General features: G+C 41.4%; 1 protein-coding gene across 5 annotated transcripts in view; it reads left to right on the top strand.

Moving 5' to 3' along the window:
• The window catches only part of CNKSR2 (connector enhancer of kinase suppressor of Ras 2), a 465074-nt gene that overhangs the window by 382919 nt on the left and 57154 nt on the right, over positions 1-25001 (top strand). For all 5 annotated transcript variants that reach the window (XM_073616493.1, XM_073616494.1, XM_073616495.1 and 2 more), the window contains 3 exons: positions 498-565; positions 3754-3854; positions 11202-11727. In XM_073616493.1, the coding sequence (XP_073472594.1) occupies positions 498-565; positions 3754-3854; positions 11202-11727 (695 nt within the window). The remainder of the gene's footprint in view (positions 1-497; positions 566-3753; positions 3855-11201; positions 11728-25001) is intronic.

Below are 25001 nucleotides of genomic sequence, written 5' to 3' on the forward strand. Positions count from 1 at the left end.
TCTATTCTGTGCTGCTGACAGATAAAACTAAAGATTTTTTAACACGATCTGCACTTTTGAAAGGGTGTAGAGAAGACTGCAGAGAAACAAGTAAAACTTATGTAGAAGGATTTGTTTCATCTCTGTGTATCATATGAAGCTGTTCACTTCACTTGGTATATGTGAGGGTTTACAACCGTTTTAGGTACCAGGAAAAATTGCATTTTTATATAATTATTATTATATAATTATTATTATATAATTTTTTAAATATATTTCAGGATGTTTATGTTCTTCCTTTTTATGATTTATTTCAGGATGTGACAAACCAAGTTTTATATTTTATGAATTAAACATCAGATGCAAAAATAACTTCTGAAGAGAAGTAAAGAAAATGAGCAATACATTGACTAAGCTAACATTTTGCTAATATGAAACATTCTGTCTTATTTTTATTTTTTAAATTTACTTAGCTTTATATCTGCATTCTCTTCTTTTTATTTGTCATTCTTTTACAGGTGGATTAGTAGAATTAACTCGGCAGCTTCTGGTTATGCAGAGAGAGAGCGGATTAAACAAGATCAAGGTAGCCAAAAATATTTTAGAGAGCCCATTAAAGACATCAAAACATCAATTCATTTATTTTTGTATTGCTTTGCAGCAGATGATGTGCATTAGCTGTACTAAAATGAAAAGCATGTTTAATTACACATTTCAAAAATACTTTTTTTTTTTTTTTTGTAAAATGAATACAGTATATGAAAATTTTAAATGAATCATTCTACCCAATTTTTTTTGGCAAGGATATCTCATTCTCTTTGTTGTAATTTTTTTTATATTACTAAAAAGGCAACAATTCATTAGAAAAAATACTTTTCCATTTCTGCTGTAAGGGTTTGATGCACATCTTGAATGTCTATGAGATACCTCCAGAAAGATCTCTGTACCTTATATAACGTGTCCACTTACCTGCTACACTTTTATAAAAGGGTCTCACTCTTCGATAGGTAGTTGTTTTTTTTTTGTTTATATTACATTATGAATGACACAGCGGCATGATGAAAACGTGATTTACTGCAGCAGGAGAACAAGGCGTGACCTTGGGGAAGAGGTGGCAATTCAAGTGGAGAGATTTCACTTTTGAAGTCCCCAAGAGCTATAAAGCCATGCATATGATTCAACCATCCAGTGTACAACTATAATAGGCATTGCAACAAGTTTCTGAGACCCCAAAGTCAGTTGCTGTAAACTAGTGGGGGGGGGGAAGCGCTATGTGGTACTGTAAAGTAAATAGAGCATACACTCAAAAACACAGGGAATATGCAAATGTACTTGTATGATAGAGACGCTCAATGAATACATAAAAGAAAACTTAGTTAGACACAGCACAGGCTGCACATTATTAATTTACATGTTGGAGAGAATGGCTTCAAAAGGGGGGTGCATATGCCTCTGAAACAGTACTGTGTAATATTCTCCCTCTTTGCTGTGCAGCAGGGTTCCATATATTGGCTCCTTTGGACTAGCTAGCCAACAGGTTGCATGGGGGCAGTATGGTCAGGTCATTTTGTTGTATGGTTGTGTTCTAATGCTTGATGTTTTTTCATATAGGCTATGGGGAGATTTACTAAAACTGAAGCACTTAGATTCTGGTGCAGCTATACATGGTAGCCAATCAGCTTGTAACTTCCACTTGTTCAATTAAGCTTTGGCAAAAAAACCTGGAAGCTGATTGGTTTTTATGCAGAACTGCACCCGATTTTGCATGTTCCAGTTGTAGTAAATAACCTCCTATATATTTAATATGTAATAATGCTCAACTGGTGCTATGTCTCCCTATATGCTGTCCTGTATTTATTTATTTTTTTCTTTCAGTACAAGTACATTTGCATGTGTTTTGATGTGCTTGGTATATTCACTTTATAATAGACTTTACTGGAGTGGGTGGATACCTCACTCTGATACTAAACCATCTGGGTTTTTTTCAAAAATTAGCTATTGCTGCATGTATACTATTTATTAAGATGTGCACAGCAAAACTGAAAGCTTCATGCTGATTTTAAAAAAAATATAAGATAACATCAGCCATCCATATCCAATTATCAGTTTTGAGGTTGACGGGCCATTTTTTATCCAGTTGTATTAATTAAGGGAAACTGAAGTGTCTGCATCTATCTACAGTTATTAAATATTCTAAATCAGCTGAACAAAGAATACCCTTTCTCAGTAAAGTTTGACTTGAAGATGATACTCTTTTAACAGAAGACGTTTCTAAATCAATTGTACAGTCATAAACACTTGATATGGGCCAAATGACGCAGAAACAATGGACTGAAAGAAACTTTAAGTTTCAGATATGTTTAGCTTATGTGAGATTGCAGCTGCATAAAAAGGTTACAACAACAGTGCCTAAAATCTCTATTACAACATCTCATCCAAGTGGCTATGTCATTTTTTTTTCAAAATATGAGAAGACTCTTGGATGAGTTGTGAAACATCTCCAACATTACAGAATACAGTAAGTTCAACTGAATGTGACTACTATTCGCTATTTCATGACCCGAGTAAATTAAAAATGGTGCATGTATTCTTGGGGTTATGTAGCTCCTCCTAAATGCATCTGTCAAGTTTCTGTTACTGTCTTTGAGCAGATTTGAGAGACTTTACCTAACTACTTTTTTTGTGAAAGCAGGACAACAAATAAGTGGTGATGCTGTCAAGGGACAGGAAGACTCAAACAGTAACAATAGCCTGACAGAGGATCTAACTATTTGCCATTTTACTGAAATAACATGTTGCAGTCTACCCTCCCCCCACCCCCCACTGATTAGATTTCCCATAATTTTCTGTCCCAACAGGAATTAAGGGAAATCTACCGTATGGGGACAAAGATCACTACAAAAAGCCAAAATGATATTCTGTCCCTTCCCCATGTCCAATGTTTTTTCAAAATTCTTTGCATACATTATATTATATCTTTTAGTTCAACAAAACTGAAATTTGGATGGAATAAATGATCTTGCTGAGCACAGACTAAGAGATAATGGATAATGGATAATAAACAATTATGAACTCAGCCAGATGTTGAAAAACTGATATTCCTGGATACATTTCTAGTATAACTATTCTATAAATGAGCCACGTCAAACACAAAAAACACTAGCCACTTTCAGACTACCCAACTTAAAAAAAAACTCTGCCCATTTTTTTTTTTTACTTTTTCTGTGGGTAAAGGAATCAGAACTAGGGAAACACAGATTATAGTGTGCCAATTATATAGAAGTAAATTATACACGAAATACAATATAGAGGTGTATCCGTAAGGTTATTAGAACGTATTTTATTCAAAATTTATATTGATCTGGTTTATTTTACAAATCAATTTCAATTTTTTAAAATTGATATCAGTCATTGTATGGTAGTTTTCTACTTACAGCAGTATGGACAGTGAGTGGTTTATATTGTATGAAACAAAAATAAATCTATAGAAATGATAAAAATGGTCATATAATAGTCTATGGACAGTTGTATTCCTTTTAAAAGAATCAATGTTTGTTACCAAAAATGCTAAGCTCAAAAGAGTGTTGTCCTCTTCCATAAATTGGTTATGCTGTTTTCCTAGAAGTTTTGGACAGTACAATTATTTTTGTTAAACCAGTGATCTGTCTGATGTTATCTTTATTTAGTGACCAGTGGCTAAATCCCTTTTTTCCCCAGTTAATTTAAACAGACTACATTGATTAATTAAATATTATATGTGTACTACTTTTGTAGACTACTGGAGTGAGAGCGATCAAGAAGAAGCAGAAACTCCTTCAACTCCGAAACAAGATAGTCCACCCCCGCCTTATGACACATATCCAAGACCAGCTCCAGTAAGTAATCTTCCATACACTGCATTGATGCAATGCTGGATTTAATAATTATTTACTAAACCTATTTCTCCAAACTGATAACCAGTCATTATAGGTGTGAAAAATGCTCTACAACAAATGAAAATTCATCACTGAATGGCCACTTGCCTTCAAGTCAGGGTTTGTAAATACCTTGAATGTGTGCTTCTCTATTCATTGCCTTTTTGTATTGTTTATATTTATCTGTCTTACGTAAACTAACAAATCTAATACCTACAAGTGCTGAATGTATCTTTGCTGGTGGAGCACCCTGGGTTCCCTAAAACCCAAGGAGCTCTATTATAGAAATCCCAACTGCTTTAGAAAGTAAATCGGGCTCTTGGAGAAATCACACAGAAGTGTGAGGTTATGTGGAGTCAAGTGCTGGTGCCTGCTATACTGTTCAGCAGTTATTCTCATTAATTGAGGTCAACACAAGTATATTTTTGCTTTCATTACATTAAACATGTCATTTAGAAACTGAAAATATTTTATTTAGTGTTGTTGCTGTCCATTTTTCAGCTGTGGAAACATCCAACTGTCTTTTCTGCCACTTGACTTTATCCAGTCAACCTGTATTCATCCTGTGAATAATGTTAGAATTTATTGATTATTATTGAGTATTAACAGCCAATACGTCATGAACCTGCTGGTGGGTTCACAGTTTTAAGTAATCCTGTGGTTGCCGTAAACTAGGCAAACTGCCATCTAGGTTAAGAAAGGTCCACTAAAAATGCCAGCGCAGCTTTAAATTCCTTTCAAATTGCATTTGTACAAAGTCATAGACTTGTCTTCTCTTCTAGGTCTATTTACAACTTTCCACAATATTTTAAGCTGGATTAGGACCTGTGAAACAAGGAAATGTTTGATGAAAAAGAGTTGATCTTGATAGTGGGGTTTTGTTTAGACTTGCAAAGGTTGCATGCCTACAGACACCAGTGATGGCAATCTGCCCTGGGTCAATTTAAAGCATCATAGTGAGTGGGCTGTTGCCATAATGTGCATGTACATATTTGCGCATTAGGCATCTTTATATCCCAAAGCACTCCTCTTTAGCAACGTGACATTCGCAATCGCACTCTGTCCTGGCCGCTAACATCTTTGCTTAGTCCTCATTTGGGATTAGGATTTTCAACGATCTTGGCTGGCTGGTTCAGGGTGACTTCAGTGCTGCATATGCGCACAGGATTACATTTCTTCCTGTACCCAAAGCATATGAAGAATGTGTACACTCAGCTGCACATGTTGAGTTCAGTGTATACCCAGAGGAGAATTACTAGCAAAAGAGACAAACGGAACCTCTATTGGATAAAACAACTTGCCAGCAATTTTTTTAAAACACTTTAATTCTGCTTTAATCTCAATATAGCACAATGTCTTCATAAAATGTATGGGTAGATGAGAAGAGTGATTCATTTTAATCTTGCCAATCTACATAAGTTACACAGTGGTGACATGGGTAGCATGAAAATCGTAAGAAAATAGAATAAACCTTACTATTGTTTTTTCTCGTACATTGCTTTCTTTTTTTTTTTTTTTTTCTTTTTTAGCTTCGGGATAAATGTAGCTCTGTTTCCCATACATGCTAGCAATCAAAGGACTGTGTTTTTGTATGAATGGTGTTTAATGTTTTTAATATCCTGTATTCTTTTCTTAGAATTCCAGGTACTTACTGATTGACTCTGAAGTCAGTAGGTGTTTCTGCCCTTAGGCATATCATGCATAAAGACAGTATTGATTTCTCACACTGTATGTGTGACCCTAAGCTTTCCTACCATGAAATAAAAAATACAATAATGCTGAATAAAACATTCTAAATTGACACCTACTTTAAATTGCAGGTTATGTCCTGACGGCTAACCAATGGCATTATTCTCACCTAGTGAACCTTAGAAACTTAAAAAGCTGGATATAGTATACAAGTGGCTAGCATACCTTACTCCTTGTTTTACACTTTTCTGGTAGTCTATGACAAAGGAAGCTCCATGAGTCAGAGGAGAGTATATTTGAGCATGGAGAACAAAAATCTAGTTGCTCTTTGCTGAACAATGCGCCCCACTTTTGGAGAACACTGCAATATTGATATTGTTTGTTTTGCCCAGTAGCATTAGCCATTCTTTAACAAAACATACTATGGTGTATAGTTTCACAAAAGAATTGATAGCAATTACTGTATCAATTGTTTGTAAGCCATAAGTCAGGGATCTCCAAACTATGGCCCTTCAGTTGTTGCAGAACTACACATCCCATGAGGCATTGTAAAACTCTGACATTGACAGATATAAATAGGCATTGTGGAAATTGTAGTTCCTGAACAACTGGAGGGCCAAAGTTTGGAGACCCCTGCCAAGTAATGGCCTGGAGTGGAGTATAAACAATGTTTTCTCAAAGCGCCTTCCAGGACAGCGCATGAGACCTAAGGCTCCTCCTACCAGGACAGGAAACACATTACCCCCACCAGATAAAAGGGCGGTCCTCCAGGCCCCATGTCAGTTATTAGTGTTTCCTCCGGATGGGGGGATAACATGTTCCTGGAACCTGGTCCCCTAGGTCTCATGAGCAGGGGCTCTGTATGGCTATTTGGGACATATCACTAACCTTCTCCTCTGCCAGAAGCAGCACTCTGCTGGGGAGGTTGGCTGTGCTGCTGTCTCCTGTTTCTCAGTGCCTGGAGAGGGCCAGGACCGGGATGGTGTCAGCTCCCAAGCGCTTTGCTGAGGTTATGCAGGCAGCGGTATCCTTTCCTCACCGACAGCATGGCTGGTTTGTGTGAGGAAAAGCAGGAAGCTGTGGCGCTCGAGGGGGCAGAGCTTCTGCGCTCCAAGCTGGCCCACAGGAAGTGCCGAGGGTAGGTCACTTCCGGGGCATATGACATCATCATCGGGCACCGGAGACGCCGGTTCCAGTCTCCTTAAACAGCGCGAACAGGAGACACTGGCTGCTGGTGTCTTTTGGTGGAAGCAGCCAGGCTGTGCTAAGCCAAAAAGGGGGCAGGATGGACCAGTCTACAGTTCCTGCACAGGCAGTAGAGGCGGTACCCAACACCAGCACCTCATAGGTAACACATTTCCCTTCCTCCTGCACGTGGTGTTTCGGAGTGTCAGGATGGCTGAGAGTCTCATTATGGGTAATTTATTTTTGTCTTGCAGACCAAGACCCAGGGCAAGGCTCAGGCACAGCCACCTAAAAGGAAATGTGCGGTGTGCGCAAACAAATTGAGCTTCTCTTGGAGCAAAGCAGTTTGTCGCAGCTGTATAGAAGGCCTTGTAAAAGATGACCCGGTTTCCTCTTGCCAGAAGATGCTAACTTCTGTTAGAGATGAGCTTGCGTCCACCTTCAGTTCCTTTAGAACACTTATTGACAAGCTCCAGACTCCAGCTGAGAGTCCGTCTTCACAGAAGATGTCGGTCAGCACTCCACAGCAGGCAGAGAGTGAGGACTCTGAGGCTGAGGTCAGATCTACCCGTTCTTCTCCAGAAGAATCAGGGTCAGATATAGAGCCCAGGGATAGAGAATCCACTTGGAGCTCGAGATTTAAGTTATCTGTAGAGGATGTGGATGACTTATTGAAGGCTATCTATACTACTCTTGAATTAAAATAGGAGGAGGTTCAGTTATCCAAACATGATCTTATGTATAAAGGATTGCATAAGAAAAAAATTTAGAGTTTTTCCAGTTCATAGTTCTTTGCTTGATACTATCAACCTGGAATGGGATAATCCTGAGAGAAAACCATTCTTCTCTAATAACCTAAAAAGAAGCTTTCCTTTTGATGAGGACACTGCGCAGCCATGGATTAAGAATCCCAAGTTGGACGCACCTCTTTCAAAGGTTTCAAAAAACTTGGACCTAGCGTTCGATGATATGGGCACGCTTAAAGATCTGATTGACGAGAGGGGATATCCTTCTCCACAGAGCCTGGGACTCAGCGGTTGGGAACTTCAAACCAGCTCTGGCCTCCACTTGTGTGGCCAGAAATCTGGAGGTTTGGTTGACTCAGATTTGGTCGCATCTGTCAGCAGGTACCTCCAGAGAGCAGATTTTGAAGTATTTTCCTCTCCTCTTTCAGGCAGTAGGATTTTTGCAGGATTCTTCCGCAGAGTCGGTAAGAATGTCGGCCAAGACTTCGGCCTTAGTGAACTCAGCCAGGAGAAACCTTTGGCTTAAAACATGGTCAGGGGACTCAGCCTCCAAGTTGCGCCTTTGTTGCCTTCCCTTAACAGGCGATCATTTATTTGGCCCAGGACTGCAGGAAGCACTGGAATGCACAGCTGATAGGAAAAAGGTGTTTCAAGAGAAAAAGAGAATGCCAATAGCCAGAAAGTTTTTTCGTGGCCAAGGCAGGCAACAGGGTCCTAGAGAAAAGGACAGCAGGTCGAAAAAACATTGGACTTGGCACAAAGGCAGAGGCAAAGGGGGGTCCTGTTTAACCCTCCTCAACAGCCCGCCAAGCCACAGTGACTTGCGTTCCCCGGTGGGAGGAAGATTGAGGGGCTTCATCCCACAGTGGGCAGCAGTCACTTCGAGCCCCTTCATCCTGGACTTAGTGACCATTGGGTACAGGCTGGAATTTCACCTTTCCTCCCCAAAATCAAGAGAAAGCAAAGGCTCTGGGTCTCCAGATCGGAGACTTATTGGATCAAAAGGTCCTGATTCCTGTCCCCCGTCAGGGAAGTTTCGACTTATCCTGAATCTCCAGACTTTAAACAATTCAATCAGATACAAACATTTCCGTATGAAGACGGTTTTCACTATCAAAAACCTGCTCTACCCAAATTGTTTCATGGCCACGCTGGACTTAAGGGATGCCTATTTTCACATCCCTCTCCATCCAGCCTTCCAAAGAAGCTTGTGGTGGTGAACAGGCCAGCACCTATCAGGGGGTCTCCCATGGTCCATTCCCATATCCCAAAGGATTACTACAGATGCGAGTTCCTGGGGATGGGGGGCCCACCTCAACAATGCAGTGGCACAGGGAGAGTGGTCCGCGAGGGAGGCAAAGGCTTCATCCAATCAAAGAGAGCTGTTAGCAGTTCAGAGAGCCCTGCAGTCTTTTCAGGCTGCGATTAGGGGTCACAATCTCCAAATTCTGTCAGACAATATAGCAACAGTCGCATACCTCAACAAGCAGGGGCACGAGAAGCTGGATACTTCAATCAATTGCCCAGGAGATCCTTTCATGGGCAGAAGGGAATCTAGCTTCAGTCTAAGCTGTGCACCTGAAGGGAACACACAATTGTCTAGCAGATTATCTCAGCCTCTACCGGGTAGATCGAGACAACTGGTCTCTTCATCCCGAAGGCTTTGCAGATCTCACCAGCAGATGGGGATATCCCGTAGCGGATCTGTTCGCAAACCAGACCAACCGCAAGATGAATTTGTTCTTTTCCATGAACCCAGCACACCAATCCTTGGGGATCGATTCCCTACTTCAGACTCTGGTCTCGGAGCCTCCACTGAGTCTTCCAAAGAGAGAAGACTTACTATCGCAGGATCCAATGTCGCACCCACAGGTGGTTTACTTAAACTTGGCAGCTTGGTATCTGAAGAAAAGATACTGAGCGCCCAGGGGTTCTCTGATAGGGTATTCAGGACTCTGGTAAACTGCAGAAAACCAGTCACCAGAGCCATATATTCCAAAGTTTGGAAAAAGTTCAATTCATGGTTATCTGAGATATCAAGATTAACTCATGATATTCCTTCAATTTTGGAATTTTTTCAGGAGGGGGTCGACAAGGGTCTTTCAGTTAGCACCTTAAAGGTACAGGCGGCAGCTATCAGTGTGTTCCTCCAGTTTTCTCTCCTGGAAAATCCCACTATAGCCAGATTTTTCAAATCAATCACTAGGGCCAGACCAGTAGTGGTGAGAAATTGTCCAACTTGGGAACTGTCCCTAGTACTTCAAACTCTGGTTGAATTTCCTTTTGAGCCTCTTGAAGATATCTCAGTTAAGTTACTAACGTTAAAAACTGTTTTTCTTATAGCTGTTACCTCAGCTTGTAGGGTAAGTGAGTTGCAGGCCCTATCAGTAAGGGAGCCTTTCCTCACAATTTTTGAGGATTGAGTTGTTTTGAGAACTGATCCAAGGTTTTTACCCAAGGTGGCCAGTACATTCCACTGATCCCAGGACATTGTGCTGCCAACATTTTGTAGTTTGCCACAAGGCGACCTAAAAAGAAAGTTCAGTCTTTTTAGACGTGAGAAGGATTTTCCTAGTCTATCTTGAGGTCACCAAGACCTTTAGAAAAACTGATGCCTCGTTTGTCCTTTTTTTCTGGAGTTCACAAGGGAGATAGTGCATCTAAAGCCACAGCTAGATGGATAAAGCAAGCAATCTCTGAAGCTTACAAAATTACAGAAGTTCCTCCACCTTTTGTTACTGCGCACTCAACTAGAGCCTTGTATAGGTATTGGGCTGAGAGGGCTGGTGCCTCACCAGAACAAATTTGCAGGGCTGCCACATGGTCCAGTTACTCGACCTTCATTAAGCATTATCACCTGGATCTCCTATCAACTCAGGAGCAGGCATTTGGTCGGAAGGTCCGTCAGGCAGTGGTCCCTCCCTAGACTGGTAAGTTCTGGCTCATCGTCTGATGGGCTGTCCTGGAAGACGCTTTGAGAAAAGCTGAGTTAGACTTACCTTTGCTGAGAGTCTTCCAGGACAGCCGGATTCCCACCCGGTTTTGTCTGAAGTTATGTGTATTATGCATATGTTTTTTGCAGGGACGTCCTACGGTTCTTGAGAAGACTGACATTGGGGCCTGGAGGACTGCCCTTTTATCTGGTGGGGGTAACGTGCTTTATTGGCATGTAAGACTATTCTGTTAAAACTATCCTGTTGCAAACATTTTTTCTGGAAAGTCATCCTCTCTGATCTACATATGTCTTAAAATGTGTCATTTGTTTCCAATCTGCTGCATATTGATTTTCTATATTTTTTCAAAAATGAGCTTGAAGTATATGTAAACCTGATCTCTAAAATTAAAACTAATATCTTATTGTAATTTTAACAGTTTATTTTACTATTTGTAATTTTAAAGATGTTTATTAAAATAAATTTATAAATTTGGTTTTCAATTTGATTAATATGCACCTTAAAACTCCAATTTTTTAGGTAAACTCGCTCTGAGAGAGTGCATGTAGACAGGAAGGGGCTGCATAGAGGCTGTAGAAATTTGGAAGCACTATGATGTAACAAATTATGCAAAAAAAACATTAAAACAATAATTTATTTTGAAAAAAAGGCTGATTTGTTTATAATATACAATGCTTTAGTAAATGGCATTAATTTTGTGATTTACATCAACTTTTCAAAAAATTTTCCTGCAGATGACATGTGCCAGTCCATTTGTGGAGCCAAAACACAGGTTATCTTCCACTGAAACCTCACAATCCCAGTCATCCCATGAGGACTACCGCCAGGAAGCTCCAGGAAGCACCACGGATTCTCCAGTGCGAAAAACTGCGAGCCAGAGGAGATCTTGGCAGGATTTAATTGAGACACCATTAACCAGCTCAGGACTTCATTACCTTCAGACTCTTCCTCTGGAGGACTCTGTGTTCACTGATCCAGGAGTGGCCTCACCTGATCACAGGCGGCAGTCTACACTTCCGGCTCCAAAATGCCACCAACAAGACCATTATGGGCCATTTCCCTTAGTTGAAGGCAACAGATTACAAGTACTTAGTGGCAGTGCGGCAAAGCCTCGCAGTTTTACACTTCCCAGAGATGCTGGCTTAAGCCATTGTGCTTTATTTTCACCGGTCAGTATATTGGAACCAACAGAGCCACCACATAAACAAGAGGTACATAAGGAAGACCCTTCCGAAGAGCCAGAAGAACCCCATGAAGCAAGTAAGTATTCATTTTAGCTCAATACAATGGATGCAGTTTACAGATAAATTTATTTGTAAATCTTAAAACACACATACAGAGAAAATGTACATGTTGGGGTTGGGTGAAGCTTTATAACACTAAAATGCAAAGTCTGCTTAATACATCACCTCTTCATCTTAAATTGCTGAATGATAGTTGTAAAAGCACACACCTGCAGGAAAAAAGTTAGAACATGTACTTGCCTTACACCTAGCTAGTGGAGCATGATGTCACAAGCCTTCTGGTGAGGTCCTGGGAATGCCGAGGATCTTAAATCTCGGGAGAAGCTTGTAATTGAGCATGTTTTGGTTACTCAGTGTTCCATTAGCTAATCGGAGGAATTGTGACATTATCCTCTGTAGTGCTAAGAGTGGCTGTAAGGTAAGTATATTTTCTAACTTTTCCCCCACAGGTATGGTTTTTTTACAACTATCATGCAGCAATTTGAAATGGGGAAGAGACATGATATAAAAAGCTAACAACTATTAATTTACTATCTAATTGATCATGGATATGACTCTGCTTCCTTAGTTAATAATTTCGTAATAGAGAGAGTTCATTATTGTATCAAAAATTGTGAACAAAACATAAAATATATTAAATAGTTAATCTATTAAAATCCTAGCTTACATATTATAAATACACAATACTTCAGGAATATTACAATCCATATTTCTAATTTAGTGCGCAGGTGAGCTCTAGGTGATAATCGTAGCCTTCTTTTACTGTATTTACATTTACAGTGGGGCAAAAAAGTATTTAGTCAGCCACCAATTGTGCAAGTTCTCCCACTTAAAAAGATGAGAGGGGCCTGTAATTGTCATCATAGGTATAACTCAACTATGAGAGACAAAATGTGGAAACAAATCCAGACAATCACATTGTCTGATTTTTGAAAGAATTTATTTGCAAATTATGGTGGAAAATAAGTATTTGGTCAATATCAAAAGTTCATCTCAATACTTTCTAATATATCCTTTGTTGGCAATGACAGAGGTCAAATGTTTTCTGTAAGTCTTCACAAGGTTGTCACACACTGTTGCGGGTATTTTGGCCCATTCCTCCATGCAGATCCCCTCTAGAGCAGTGATGTTTTGGGGCTGTCGCTGGGCAACACGGACTTTCAACTCCCTCCAAAGGTTTTCTATGGGGTTGAGATCTGGAGACTGGCTAGGCCACTCCAGGACCTTGGAATGCTTCTTACGAAGCCACTCCTTCATTGCCTGGGTGGTGTGTTTGGGATCATTGTCATGCTGAAAGACCCAGCCATGTTTCATCTTCAATGCCCTTGCTGATGGGAGGAGGTTTGCACTCAAAATCTCACGAAACATGGCCCCATTCATTCTTATATGTACACGGATCAGTCGTCCTGTTCCCATTGCAGAGAAACAGCCCTAAAGCATGATGTTGCCACCCCCATGCTTCACAGTAGGTATGGTGTTCTTTGGTTGCAACTCAGCATTCTCTTTCCTCCAAACACGACGAGTTGTGTTTCTACCAAACAGTTCTACTTTGGTTTCATCTGACCATATGAAATTCTCCCAATCCTCTTCTGGATCATCCAAATGCTCTCTAGCAAACCTCAGACGGGCTCGAACATGTACTGGCTTAAGCAGGGGGGCATGTCCGGCACTGCAGGATCTGAGTCTCTGGCGTGGCGTAGTGTGTTACTGATGGTAGCCTTTGTTACGTTGGTCCCAGCTCTCTGCAGGTCATTCACTAGGTCCCACCGTGTGGGTCTGGGATTTTTGCTCACCGTTCTTGTGATCATTTTGACCCCACGGGGTGAGATCTTGCGTGGAGTCCCAGATCTAGGGAGATTATCAGTGGTCTTGTATGTCTTCCATTTTCTAATTATTGCTCCCACAGTTGATTTCTTCACACCAGGCTGCTTGCCTATTGCAGATTCAGTCTTCCCAGCCTGGTGCAGGCCTACAATTTTGTTTCTGGTGTCCTTCAACAGCTCTTTGGTCTTCACAATAGTGGAGTTTGGAGTGTGACTGTTTGAGGTTGTAGACAGGTGTCTTTTATACTGATAACAAGTTCAAATAGGTGCCATTAATACAGGTAATGAGTGGAGGACAGAGGAGCCTATTAAAGAAGAAGATACAGGTCTGTGAGAGCCAGAAATCTTGTTTGTAGGTGACCAAATACTTATTTTCCACCATAATTTGCAAATAAATTCTTTCAACATTTTGTCTCTCATAGTTGAGGTATACCTATGATGACAATTACAGGCCTCTCTCATCTTTTTAAGTGGGAGAACTTGCACAATTGGTGGCTGACTAAATACTTTTTTGCCCCACTGTACATTATTTTTTACTTCGAGTCATGGTTTCCCTTTTTTAAGAAACCTAATTGATCTATTTATACAAAGGAATGGAAAAACTCACGGTAGGACAGAAAGTCCACAAAGACTGTTTATAAAGAAAACATACAGTATACTCAAAGAAATACAGAGGTTGGCCTCCTCCTGACCATCTAAAATTCTAATGAACCAATCCACAACAAGCATGTAGTCCGAGTGAACTGCACGTTTTGTCCCATGTCAGTGACTTTTAAGCCAGTGGATCAACAGGACAGCCTGGTATTTAGAATGGCAGCCATTATATATTTATTTTAGTACAGGATTCCATTAAATGCTCATTATCACAGATAGTACATCAATACCCTTATTTTCACCTATCTTCTTTATATTTTACCCATGTTTACATATAGGCCAAGCTATCCAACAAAGAGGGCAGGGGTAAGGACAAACTATAAGATTGTCAGGAGGTTATTGTGCTATCACAGTAACCCTTTTTTCCTAAAGAGACTCTATTCAATTAGGAAAAAGGAAAAAGTAACAGTCTTACTAGACCCCCCCCCAACCCTAACCACCTACTACCCACATCCCATATCATTCTCCTTGTGTGCCAGTGTTTAGGTTTGGTGATTGGTCACTTGGCCCATGCACTGCATGATAGGGAGAGGTCACATACTTCCCTGCATCGGCCTGGGAAAGGTGAGTATTTTTGGGGGTGGGGTTTAAAGAGACTTTGTCACTTTGCCAATTTATGCTCTTTTAAAGTGATTGTAAAGGCAGAAGGGTTTTTTATCTTAATGCATTCTATGCATTAAGATAAGAAGCCTTCTGTGTGCAGCGGCCCCCCTAATACTTACCTGAGGTCCCTCTATATCCAGCAATGTTGTAGGAGTGTCTCGGCTGCCCGGGACTCCCCTCCTTATTGGCTGAGACAGCAGCGCTGCACCATTGGCTCCCACTGCTGTCAATCAAAGTCAGTCAGCCAATGAAGAGATAAAGGGGGGGGCGGGCCGTAGCTCCATGTCTGAATGGACACAGGGAGCTGAGGCTCAGCTCAAGTGCCCCCATAGCAAGCTGCTTGCTGTAGGGGCACTCAACAGGAGGTAGGGGCCAGGACCACCGAAGAAGGACTCAAGAGGAGAATCAGAGCTGCTCTGTGCAAAATCACCGTACAGAGCAGGTAAGTATAACATGTTTGTACTTTTTATCTACAAAAAGAGACTTTACAATTCCTTTAAGTGTATGTAAAGCCAGACCTTTTTTTGGAGGACTGTTTAGAACCTCTGTCAGTTTTTATTGTCCTAGTGACCAATGTCACTAAAACAGAATGAGAGAGGAAATCCAAAATTTTTATGTTGTCACAGAAAAAGCAGGTGAAGGGAATATCTTCTTGCGACAACTGTCTAAGAAGAGATTTGTCCTTGCTTTGAACACATATCCTCTTACTTCCGGCTGTGTCTTTGTGACAGCACATAAAGGGGGGATGTCCCTAAAGGAATATAGCAAGCAAAGATTAATAAATAAAAAAAACAGGGGTCATAAAACCAAAATTTAATTAAAAAAATAAATAAATAAACATAAGCACAATGGACATTACTTGCTGTCAATGTGATATGTCCCTTGTGCGAATGGCTCCTACTTTAGTTGAAATCTGCTGTCCTCTGATGCCCCCCTCCACCCCCCCACCCCTGCCACTGTATTCTTCTGGAGTTATAGGGGTTAATAGAGTTGAAGGACCAGTTATATGCATTCGCCAAGAGTGCCAACTATGCCCACCCTTTCCTCCCTCTTCATAAAATCTTTTAACTTCTAGTTTCTATAAATGATAAAAATGGAGGCAGCAGATTTTGCATTTATCTGCCCATCCTCCAGTCATAGATCATGTTTCATTCGTAGAGTCTATAGTAGAGCTTCTATGAATAGAGGAGGGACAGAAAGGGCACGCATTGTCGACACTCTTGATGAGTGCATATGACAAGTCCTTCAGCTCTATTAACCTCCAAAACACTGAAAGATTATGGCAGCATGGGTGGCAGAAAGATTTCAACTGAAGCAGGAGCCAACAGCACACGGGACACATTGCACTGGTGGTATGTCATGTCCCTTGTGCTGATTTTTTTTTTTTTTTTTTTTACTAAACTTAAACTGGCCATACATTATATCATTTTTTAATAGAATTTCGTTTAGATTTATTTTCAACTATGTAGTGCAAGGGCATGCCTGATTGCATAAAAAATGGTAGTTTTTAGTGTTGCCCTCATATTCTATGGTTTGGTTTAAAAGAAAATTGTATAATGTATGGACAGCCTCAGGCCTAAATCATTCCCTACTCTATTCAAAACAATGTGTATAAAAAAGTAACTGATAAACGCACCCTTAACAATGGTATAGTTTGTCTCAAGCACTGCCACTGTCATTTTTTTTCTGCACAGCTTGGCTTCCATGGAAATGTGAAAAATATAAAAGGAATCCAGATGCTGTAATCTAAATAGAATTTCTTTGTAATCTGGTTCTTTAAGTAACACTGATTATATCCAATCATAGCATTTATTTTCTATTCCCATCATATGCAACACATAAATATGAATTCCCTGGCATGTGTGAACTTGCTGTGTCTGAACACATCACACACACAATAATGTCTGCAGATGTTAGCTCTTGTTTGATGTTTTTTGTGCATTATATGTGCATGCAACAACTAAAAACTGCTTACATTGTTCTGTTCTTTTTTGTGGATCAATGTATTCATTCCACGTGATACAATGTACAGATGGCTATTTCTTATGGACAGCTGCTTGGATATGTTTAATACAGTAACTTGTGATGTAGCAATAGGTAGAACTCTTTGATTCTATTTTCTGTAATTATGAAAACATTTGTTTGGAATCTGATTGTATCTGATGCAGAGTATAACCTAAATGCGTAATCTCTATATATAGGGTATGCATTTCTAATGAATACCTTCAACGTCCATTGTAAAATTTTCTGTGGGCTGAAAGATGACTGGCATTGTTTGTATATAAAATTGGCATATAGTTTATTTTTTCGTGTGTCTACATAATTTTCCTCCATGTATTCTGTTACCTAACTTCCAGTTTGATTTATTTGATTTAGTTTTATTACATGAGTGATTCTACCTCTTTTGTTTATTCAGAGAATGAACTGATTTGTATTTTTATGTATATAGTTTCAAATAAAGAATATGTGTACAGGCCATGGATGGCTTAAGGAATGTGCATGTAATGTAGTGACAGTCACAAGGACTCCTTGCAGGTGGCAAGAATTTTTGTTCATCTGCAGAGGACATTTTCTAGCATTATGTAGCTTGTGAGAGAATATACCTTAGGGTAGTGGTCTCCTGGGAAACTGGTGTGGATGAAATTCCCAGACCAGCCACTGTGACAAGGCTGTAAAAGTGAACAGTTGCCGAGAGTCTTCCTGATCAACATAGATATCGGTGGACACATAGCATTGAATCATACTGTGAAATTACACAAGGATTTACTGGGAATTGGGTGCTGGGACCCATTTTTGTTATGTATAGCTGGATTATAGCAGAAGACATTCTTCATTATGTCCTAACATTGCATGTTTAAAGTTTTGTAATATCCAAGTGGAATCAAGCATTAAGCATTATCTTCAGTCCATTCAGTCCATGGGTGGCACTGAGACATGCAAAAATCATCCACTATTTGTGTTCACTTAACTCCAGTTGTATAGCTCAGGTACTGTTCATCTGTATCTACAGTATCTGCACATAGCGATGGGCAGTAGTTGGTGTGCCCAAAAATTGTTTTTGAACAGAGACTCTTTTATTACTCTGTGTACCTATGAACAAGGCAAATATAAGACAGTTGTTGGAGAATTAACTGGGCAATAATTAAGATTAACCTTGTCAGTATTCTGCAGAGCAGATTGGTTACACGAGCTTGAACAAGTTGAACTGTGGAGAGCTGTGCTATGCTATACTCTCGTGTGCAATGAAGATGTTAACCTGTATCTCATGTGAGGCAATGTCTCTTCTATGGGGGAGTACCATAATGATGAAAAAGTAAAGAGACTAAGGCTTCTGAATATTGTGTTGCCAGTTAGGTTCTGTTAAGTAAATACTAAAGTAATTTGACAATTACAAGATTTATACGCAGTAGGTACAATAGGGTCACAGACGGCAACAAGAATGTGAAGAAGGAAATGAGGACTGGAGCACTAATGTAGTCCGAAGAACAAATTTATTTTCATTCAAATAGCCAACACTTTTTGGGAGTTCAAAGGTCCCTCATAGCTTGTCAGTTTTTTGAAGAGCAGTTTACAGAGCCCTTTTATCAGGGCTTAAGAATAAATATAAAGTCTTGAGTAGTGGACATGGGATTTTGGGTTCACAGTGTTTGGTCAGGTAGGCTTTGGACCTGTTCATCAGCAACTAATGATTATAGTTTAAGGGGGATTATAGCATAGGGCTATAATCCCCCCTCCCCTAGGCAGACTGCTTTTAACATTCTAAACCTAGAAATCTAAGTCCACCACCTATGGCTTCCTAAACCCTGACAAAGGGTTTAGGAAGTGAACCCCAGAAGCATGCTGACTACATGTACAGATTATATTTGAACCCTTATTCAAATGAAACTTGCTCTTTGGTTTACCCCTGCAGTCTATATGTTCTTCAGTCACAATCCAAGGGAACCCTAGGAATCCTTTTGTGCGGGGGAGTAGCTAGCAAAGTATCGAAACATTGCTACCACTTCCACACAATAAGGTGAAAATGGATATAGCCCTAGGGGATTCAGCACCACCCATCTATTTTTCTAACCAACAAAAACAGTTTCGAGAGGCTTCTATCTTCCCACTTTCTGGTTGTCATTCGATTTGCAGCACTACACCAAACTGTCTGTAAATATTGGTGTTATGGAGAGGATTGATAGCCAGAGGCTTGATGTTGAAATCCTACATTGCTCCTGGTGCTAGGTATATTTTTAAAGCATTTAGGCTGCAATCCGTCACTTGCAATCCTCGCTGTTAGCCAGTAGATATTCATTTTAGAGTACAATCACGCTTGTTCAGCAAATTTTGTACTGCAGTAATGGCCTCAAATACACAGTCAAAGATAGCAGCTCAGTCCAAATTGTTTACTTTTTGCTAATAAAACTTTTTTTGTTGAAGAAATATGGTGATTTTTCTATGAGTACTAGTCAGTAAAAAATAATACTGGCTGACACCTAGGGGGCTGATTTAGTAAAGGCAAAGAGACTGTTCACAGGGAAGTTGCACTTTGAAAAGGAATTGTTGCTAGGGCTTAGTGAATGATGTAAAGCTCTGCTGATGTCCTTCATACAATGGTATGTAAGCAAAATTACTGTTTTTTTATTTTCCTTGTACATGATTGAGTATTCTTTGCAAAGTGAAATTTTACCAAAGATATTCTAGGCAAGTAAAAATGTTTACTGAGCTTATCGTGTGTGTATGTATATATATATATATATTATTTTTTTTTTTTGGATCTAGTGCTAGTATACCTCTCTAGACAGATTTCTCTAGAAGAATGATACTGTATGTCAACAAATTGTAATTCACCTTACACCTCCTTATGCTATTTTGACCAAATGGCACTGAAATATTTTGCTAAACACCAGAAACAGTTTGGGTGAAGGGCTCTTCTTCTTCTGTTATGTACTGATTTGGCTGTGTACAGTAGATATTTAATGCCTTGTCAATTTTTGTAAACTAACTAGCTGTTGTAGCACTACCCCCTCAAGAGCTGCTGGATTTTGGGCCACTCTTTGTCTGCACAGCTAGGCAACACACATTTTCAACAGGGACATGTAGTCAAAGAATAAGTCAAATGGCTCTGGTTTTCTTATTTTATTGTATTCGGGTAAATAACATGAATAAGCATAGGGCAGTTATGGGATGCCCAGAACATGGTCAACGTAGGACTTTGAGGACAGCTTGAGTGATCAGACTTCTAGCAAAATCACAGACTGTACCCCCTTTGGAATAACTGTATATCCTGGCTAGCCACAAGTCCTAACTTGATTTCAGGTACTTTAGTCTTTAATTCAAAATCCCAGTGTACCTTGCTCTAACTGATAATTACCCAAACAGGGGTGGAGGATAACCTCATGCTGTCCCGCTGAAAACTAGCTGAATATTGCACTTGGCTGCAATCTCCCTTGTAGGCTTTGAGGGTGAAAAGTGTAGAAGTTACTCACTCTGTCCCATTTAATCCTGCAGCATAGATGGTGACCCCTGTCCAGGCCTCCTGCTGTTAAGGTCCCACTTGCTTATCAGGGTGTCTCGACCAGTCGAGATGAGACTGAAGGGGTGAGCGTCCCTCTCAGGTTCCTTCTCTCTACTCCTTTCTGTCCATGGCCACCACACACCTTCTTCCTGGAGGCAGAGCCCACCCACCACAGGGGTCCTCTCCAGGCCTCTGGATCCTGAATTCTGTCACCACAAGGCCAGGTTCCTGAGCATTTATGGGCAAAATCTCCACCTTCTGGGCTGTCCTTACCCAGGGATTTGTAAAGCTCCTATGAATATGCAGGCTTCTATCTCCATCCCTCTGCCCACTAAGTTCTGGAACTTTCTATAAGCTTCCAGAAACCAGGGGGAGGAGACAGAGGCTCAGCCCTCAGAGCCTGTCAGCTGAACTGTACATAACCCTAATTAATCCTGGCTCCACAGACTACAGTGAAGCTTAACTAAATTTACCTAACCTATTCACACTATTTACACGTGGGGGTTCTTCACTGTATAGTCTGATGTGGTAATACAAAGGTCCTTTGAGCTCAACCTCACAAAATAACCAAATAATCTGAGTACATCTGATGTGAACATATAAAATACACACACGGTTTAAACTGGCTTGTGCTTTTTCTCTTTAGGTCATCGACGCAGCGCTCCATTAATCCTGACTACAGGGTTATATTGCCATCTGCAGGAGTAGGATTAAGAAGAACAAAAAACTTGACTACGCCCATGGGCTGTCCTCAGCTGGTATATACCCCCTCTCTGCTATAGGCATTCAGTTTGTTTCTGTCTAGTCAGGAGCAAGGACTTGGGCTCCCTGCTGGGATCTTTTTTCCAAGCAAATTTTTTTTTTTGCCTTCTCTTCCTGGGTGATCTACAATGAACTGCTGGGCTGGGGACATGCTGGATAATTTAGATCCAGCGGTCTTCCCAGTTCAGCCAGTGAGCATGTAGAAACCACAGCTACACACTAGGTCGGCCGTGACATAGCCTCAATGGACAGAGGCTGGTCCACGAGTTAAACATCTTGCAGTGTCCCATACGACCGGGCTCTGGTCGGAATCAGAGGACTCCCCTGGCCTTCAGTGGCGAGGGGTTCTGGCTGGAGTCATGCCCGCATCCATGGAGTGATAAGTACAGTCCCCCTCTCTTCCTTTGTGCGGTGTGGGGTGGACACGGGGATCCTCCAGGGTTGGTCAGACCTGCCTGCAGGTTTCCCTCCTCACATCATAATCCGTCAACTAAGCTGGGCTTTTTTTCCCAATTTCCCCTCCATCTCCCTCTGTGAATGTTCCCCGGGGGGTGCTCATGTGGTAGTGAATGCACTTCCTTAGCAAGTAGGGGGAGCAGTACCTGGGGTCTGGTGGGGGTCCCAGTGCAGAGGGCACAGTGGAGACTCCTGTATAGCTTCCCAGACAGTCTGCCTGCATTTAGCAGCATTCGGCGGCCATTTTGCCTTGGTTTGGTCTTTGGCCGGCGGCCATGTTTGTGTGGTCCGTGACATCACGGTGGCCATTTTTCCTTGGTTTTGTTTGGTCTTCGGCTGTCGGCAATTTTTCCTTGGTCTGGCAAGATGCTGGAGACAGCCGGAGCCGCACGGCGGTGCCTGGGCTGTGGGCCCTCCTTATCATCCTCCTTCTACCAGATATAGGGACTGCTAGCACACATGGCGAGCTGCTTCGTCCGAACATACATCGCTGCTCCAGCTGTTAGTGGTGAGTCCTTGGGGGTCTCTCTCTGCTAGCAAGTGCCCAGAGTGTGGGGGTGTCCATAGCAGTGCTAAAACTTTTTTCTTGCTGTGGGGTTTCCCTTATCCTATGGAGTCTCAGGCTTACATCTCTCCCACTGACCCTCTCATGGAGGCGCCAGGTCCCTCGGAACCCCAGCTCCCCATTGATGCACTGATAGTCCCTGGTATCCCGGGTGGAAGTGGTGTGTGGGCAAAGGCCTAGCAGAAAGCATCCTCCGCCTTCTCCTGCTCAGTCTATCTCATATGATTTTGAGTCTGGTGCCGCCGTGGATGTGGCCTGTCTAGTGGCACTTGATGTCAAGCTCCTACTCAATCTGATAGTAAGGATGACTCCTCCATAGTTGAATGAGCAAATGCTGGTGAACACATTTGTTACTGCAGTGCGTGAGACTTAAAAAAATGGAGGATGTGGCTAATGTGGCCATGGACGTAGCTGTCCCTTTTGGTACACACAAGACGCCTCGTACAGCTAAGAAGTTTTCTTACCTGCCCTATTTTGACAGATTTGTCTATAAGGAGTGGGGGCAACCAAAGCAACCCTTTGTGGTCCCCAAACGTTTTGCAGCATGTTACCATTTTGAGGAATCACTTTTTAAAAAGTGGACCAGTCCACCGGTGGTGGACCCTGCAGTTTCCAGGTTGAATAAAGCAACCATGGCCGATAGGAAATGGCTTGACTGTTGAAAGCCAGGTACTGAGGAATAGAGGTTTGTCTGGATCAGTGATCCCTACTATGTTGAAGACGAGGAAGTCAACTTCTAGCAAGATATACCAACGTACGTGAAAAGCATACATTTCTTGGTGCGAGTTGATTGGCACTCATCCTCGCTCCTTTTTTGTGGCTCGAATCTTGGCCTTTCTTCAACAGGGGCGTTGAGCAGAAGTTGGCCTTGAGTACCATAAAGGGCCAGGTGTCTGCCTTAGCAATCTTCTTTCAGCAACCCCTAGTCATGCAGTCTTTAGTTCATACCTTCATTCAGGGAGTCCGACATGTGGCTCCACCTGTATGGTCTCTTTTGCCACCGTGGGATTTAAACTTGGTGCTTTCGGTTCTCCAGAAACCTCCATTTGAGAATATTTGGGAGATTCCCTTGCCTACGTTGTCCCAGAGGGTGGCATTCTTGGTGGCTATTACATCGGCCCATAGGGTGTCGGAATTGGTGGCATTATCCTGTTGTACTCCCTATTTGGTGGTCTACAGAGATAAGGTGGTTCTTCCTACCTGTCCATAGTTCCTACAGTGTCAATACTTTGTAGAACCACCTTTTGCGGCTATCACAGCTCCAAGTCACTTTGGATAAGTCTATATGAGCTTTCCACATATTACCACTGGGATTTTTGCCCATTCCTCCTTGCAAAACTGCTCCAGCTCCTTCATGGTTTGCGCTTCTAAATAGCATTCTTTAAGACTGACCGCAGATTTTCTATTGGATTGAGGTCTGGGCTTGAGAGTGGTACAGGTTTTGCTCAAGAATATCCCTGTATTTAGCACCATCCATCTTTCCCTCAACTCTGACCAGTTTCCCAGTCCTGACTGCTGAAAAACATCCCCACAGCATGATGCTGCCACCACCATGTTTGGGGCTGGTGTTCTTTGGGTGATGTGATGTGTTGGGTTAGCGCGAGACATAGCGTTTTCTTTGATGGCCAAAAAGTTCAATTTTAGTCTCATCAGACCAGAGCACCTTCCTCCATACATTTTGGGAGTCTCTTACATGCCTTTTCGCAAACTCAATACGTTCCAATTTTTTTTTTTGCTGAAAGTAATGGCTTTCTTCTGGCCACTCTACCATAAAGCCCAACTCTATGGAGCGTGTGGCTTATTGTTGTCCTATGTACAGATACTCCAGTCTCTGCTGTGGAACTCTGCAGCTCCTCCAGGGTTAACTTAGGTATCTGTGCTGCCTCTCTGATGCCTTCCTTGCCCGGTCCGTAAGTTTTGGTGTGCGGCCGTCTCTTGGCAGGTTTGCTGTTGTGCCATGTTCTTTCCATTTGTTTATGATAGATTTGATGGTGCTCCTAGGGATCATCAAAGATTTGGATATTTTATTTATAACCTAACCCTGACTTGTACTTCTCAACAACATTGTCCCTTACTTGTTTGGAGAGTTCCTTGGTCTTCATGGCATTGTTTGGTTAGTGGTGCCTCTTGCTTGCTTGTTTTGCAGCCTCTGGGGTCTTTCAAAAAGGTGTGTATATGTAATGACAGATCATGTGACACTTAGATTGCACACAGGTGGACATCATTTCACCAATTATGTGACTTCTGAATACATACGCACATGCCAATTATCAGTTATTTATTTCTGAAGAAGTTTTCTGTATATATTTTTCTAATTTTACTTCACCAACTTAGACTATTGTGTTCTGATCCATCACATATAATTCAGATTAAAAAAACATTGAACCAAAGGCTGTAATGTAACAAAATAGGTAAAAAGCCAAGGGGGTGAATACTTTTGCAAGACACTGTACCTAAAGTTGTCTGACTTCTATTTGAATGAGGCTATTGTGTTGCCTTCCTTGTGTCCCAAGCCGGCTCATCCCAAGGAATTTGGAGGTTAAACAAGCTTTTTGTGGTTACACAAGGGTGAAGGAAAGGACTGGTCGCTTCTTCAGCTACCATCTCCAGATGGATCAGACAGATGGTGACTCTTAGTACTTCTTGGGCCTTCTGTCGTCATGCATGAATATCTCAGGTTTGCAAGGCGACCACTTGGTCGTCAGTGCATACTTTCACCAAATTCTACAAAGTAGATATTTTGGCATCTGCGGATGCTTCTTTTGGCCGCAAGGTTTTTCAGGCTGCTGTTTAAGACGGGCTGTTCCTTCTTGAGGGGTGTTTTTCTTTAAATTTTTTATTTCAGATGTAGCTCCTGTGTCCTGGTTGAGCTCCTGAGACCCGGTTAGGGCTCTTGTGTTTTAGCTTTGGGTTATTTTCCCCACCCCTCA

The sequence above is a fragment of the Aquarana catesbeiana genome, linkage group LG02 (assembly GCF_042186555.1).
Source record: "Aquarana catesbeiana isolate 2022-GZ linkage group LG02, ASM4218655v1, whole genome shotgun sequence".
NCBI lineage: Eukaryota > Metazoa > Chordata > Amphibia > Anura > Ranidae > Aquarana > Aquarana catesbeiana.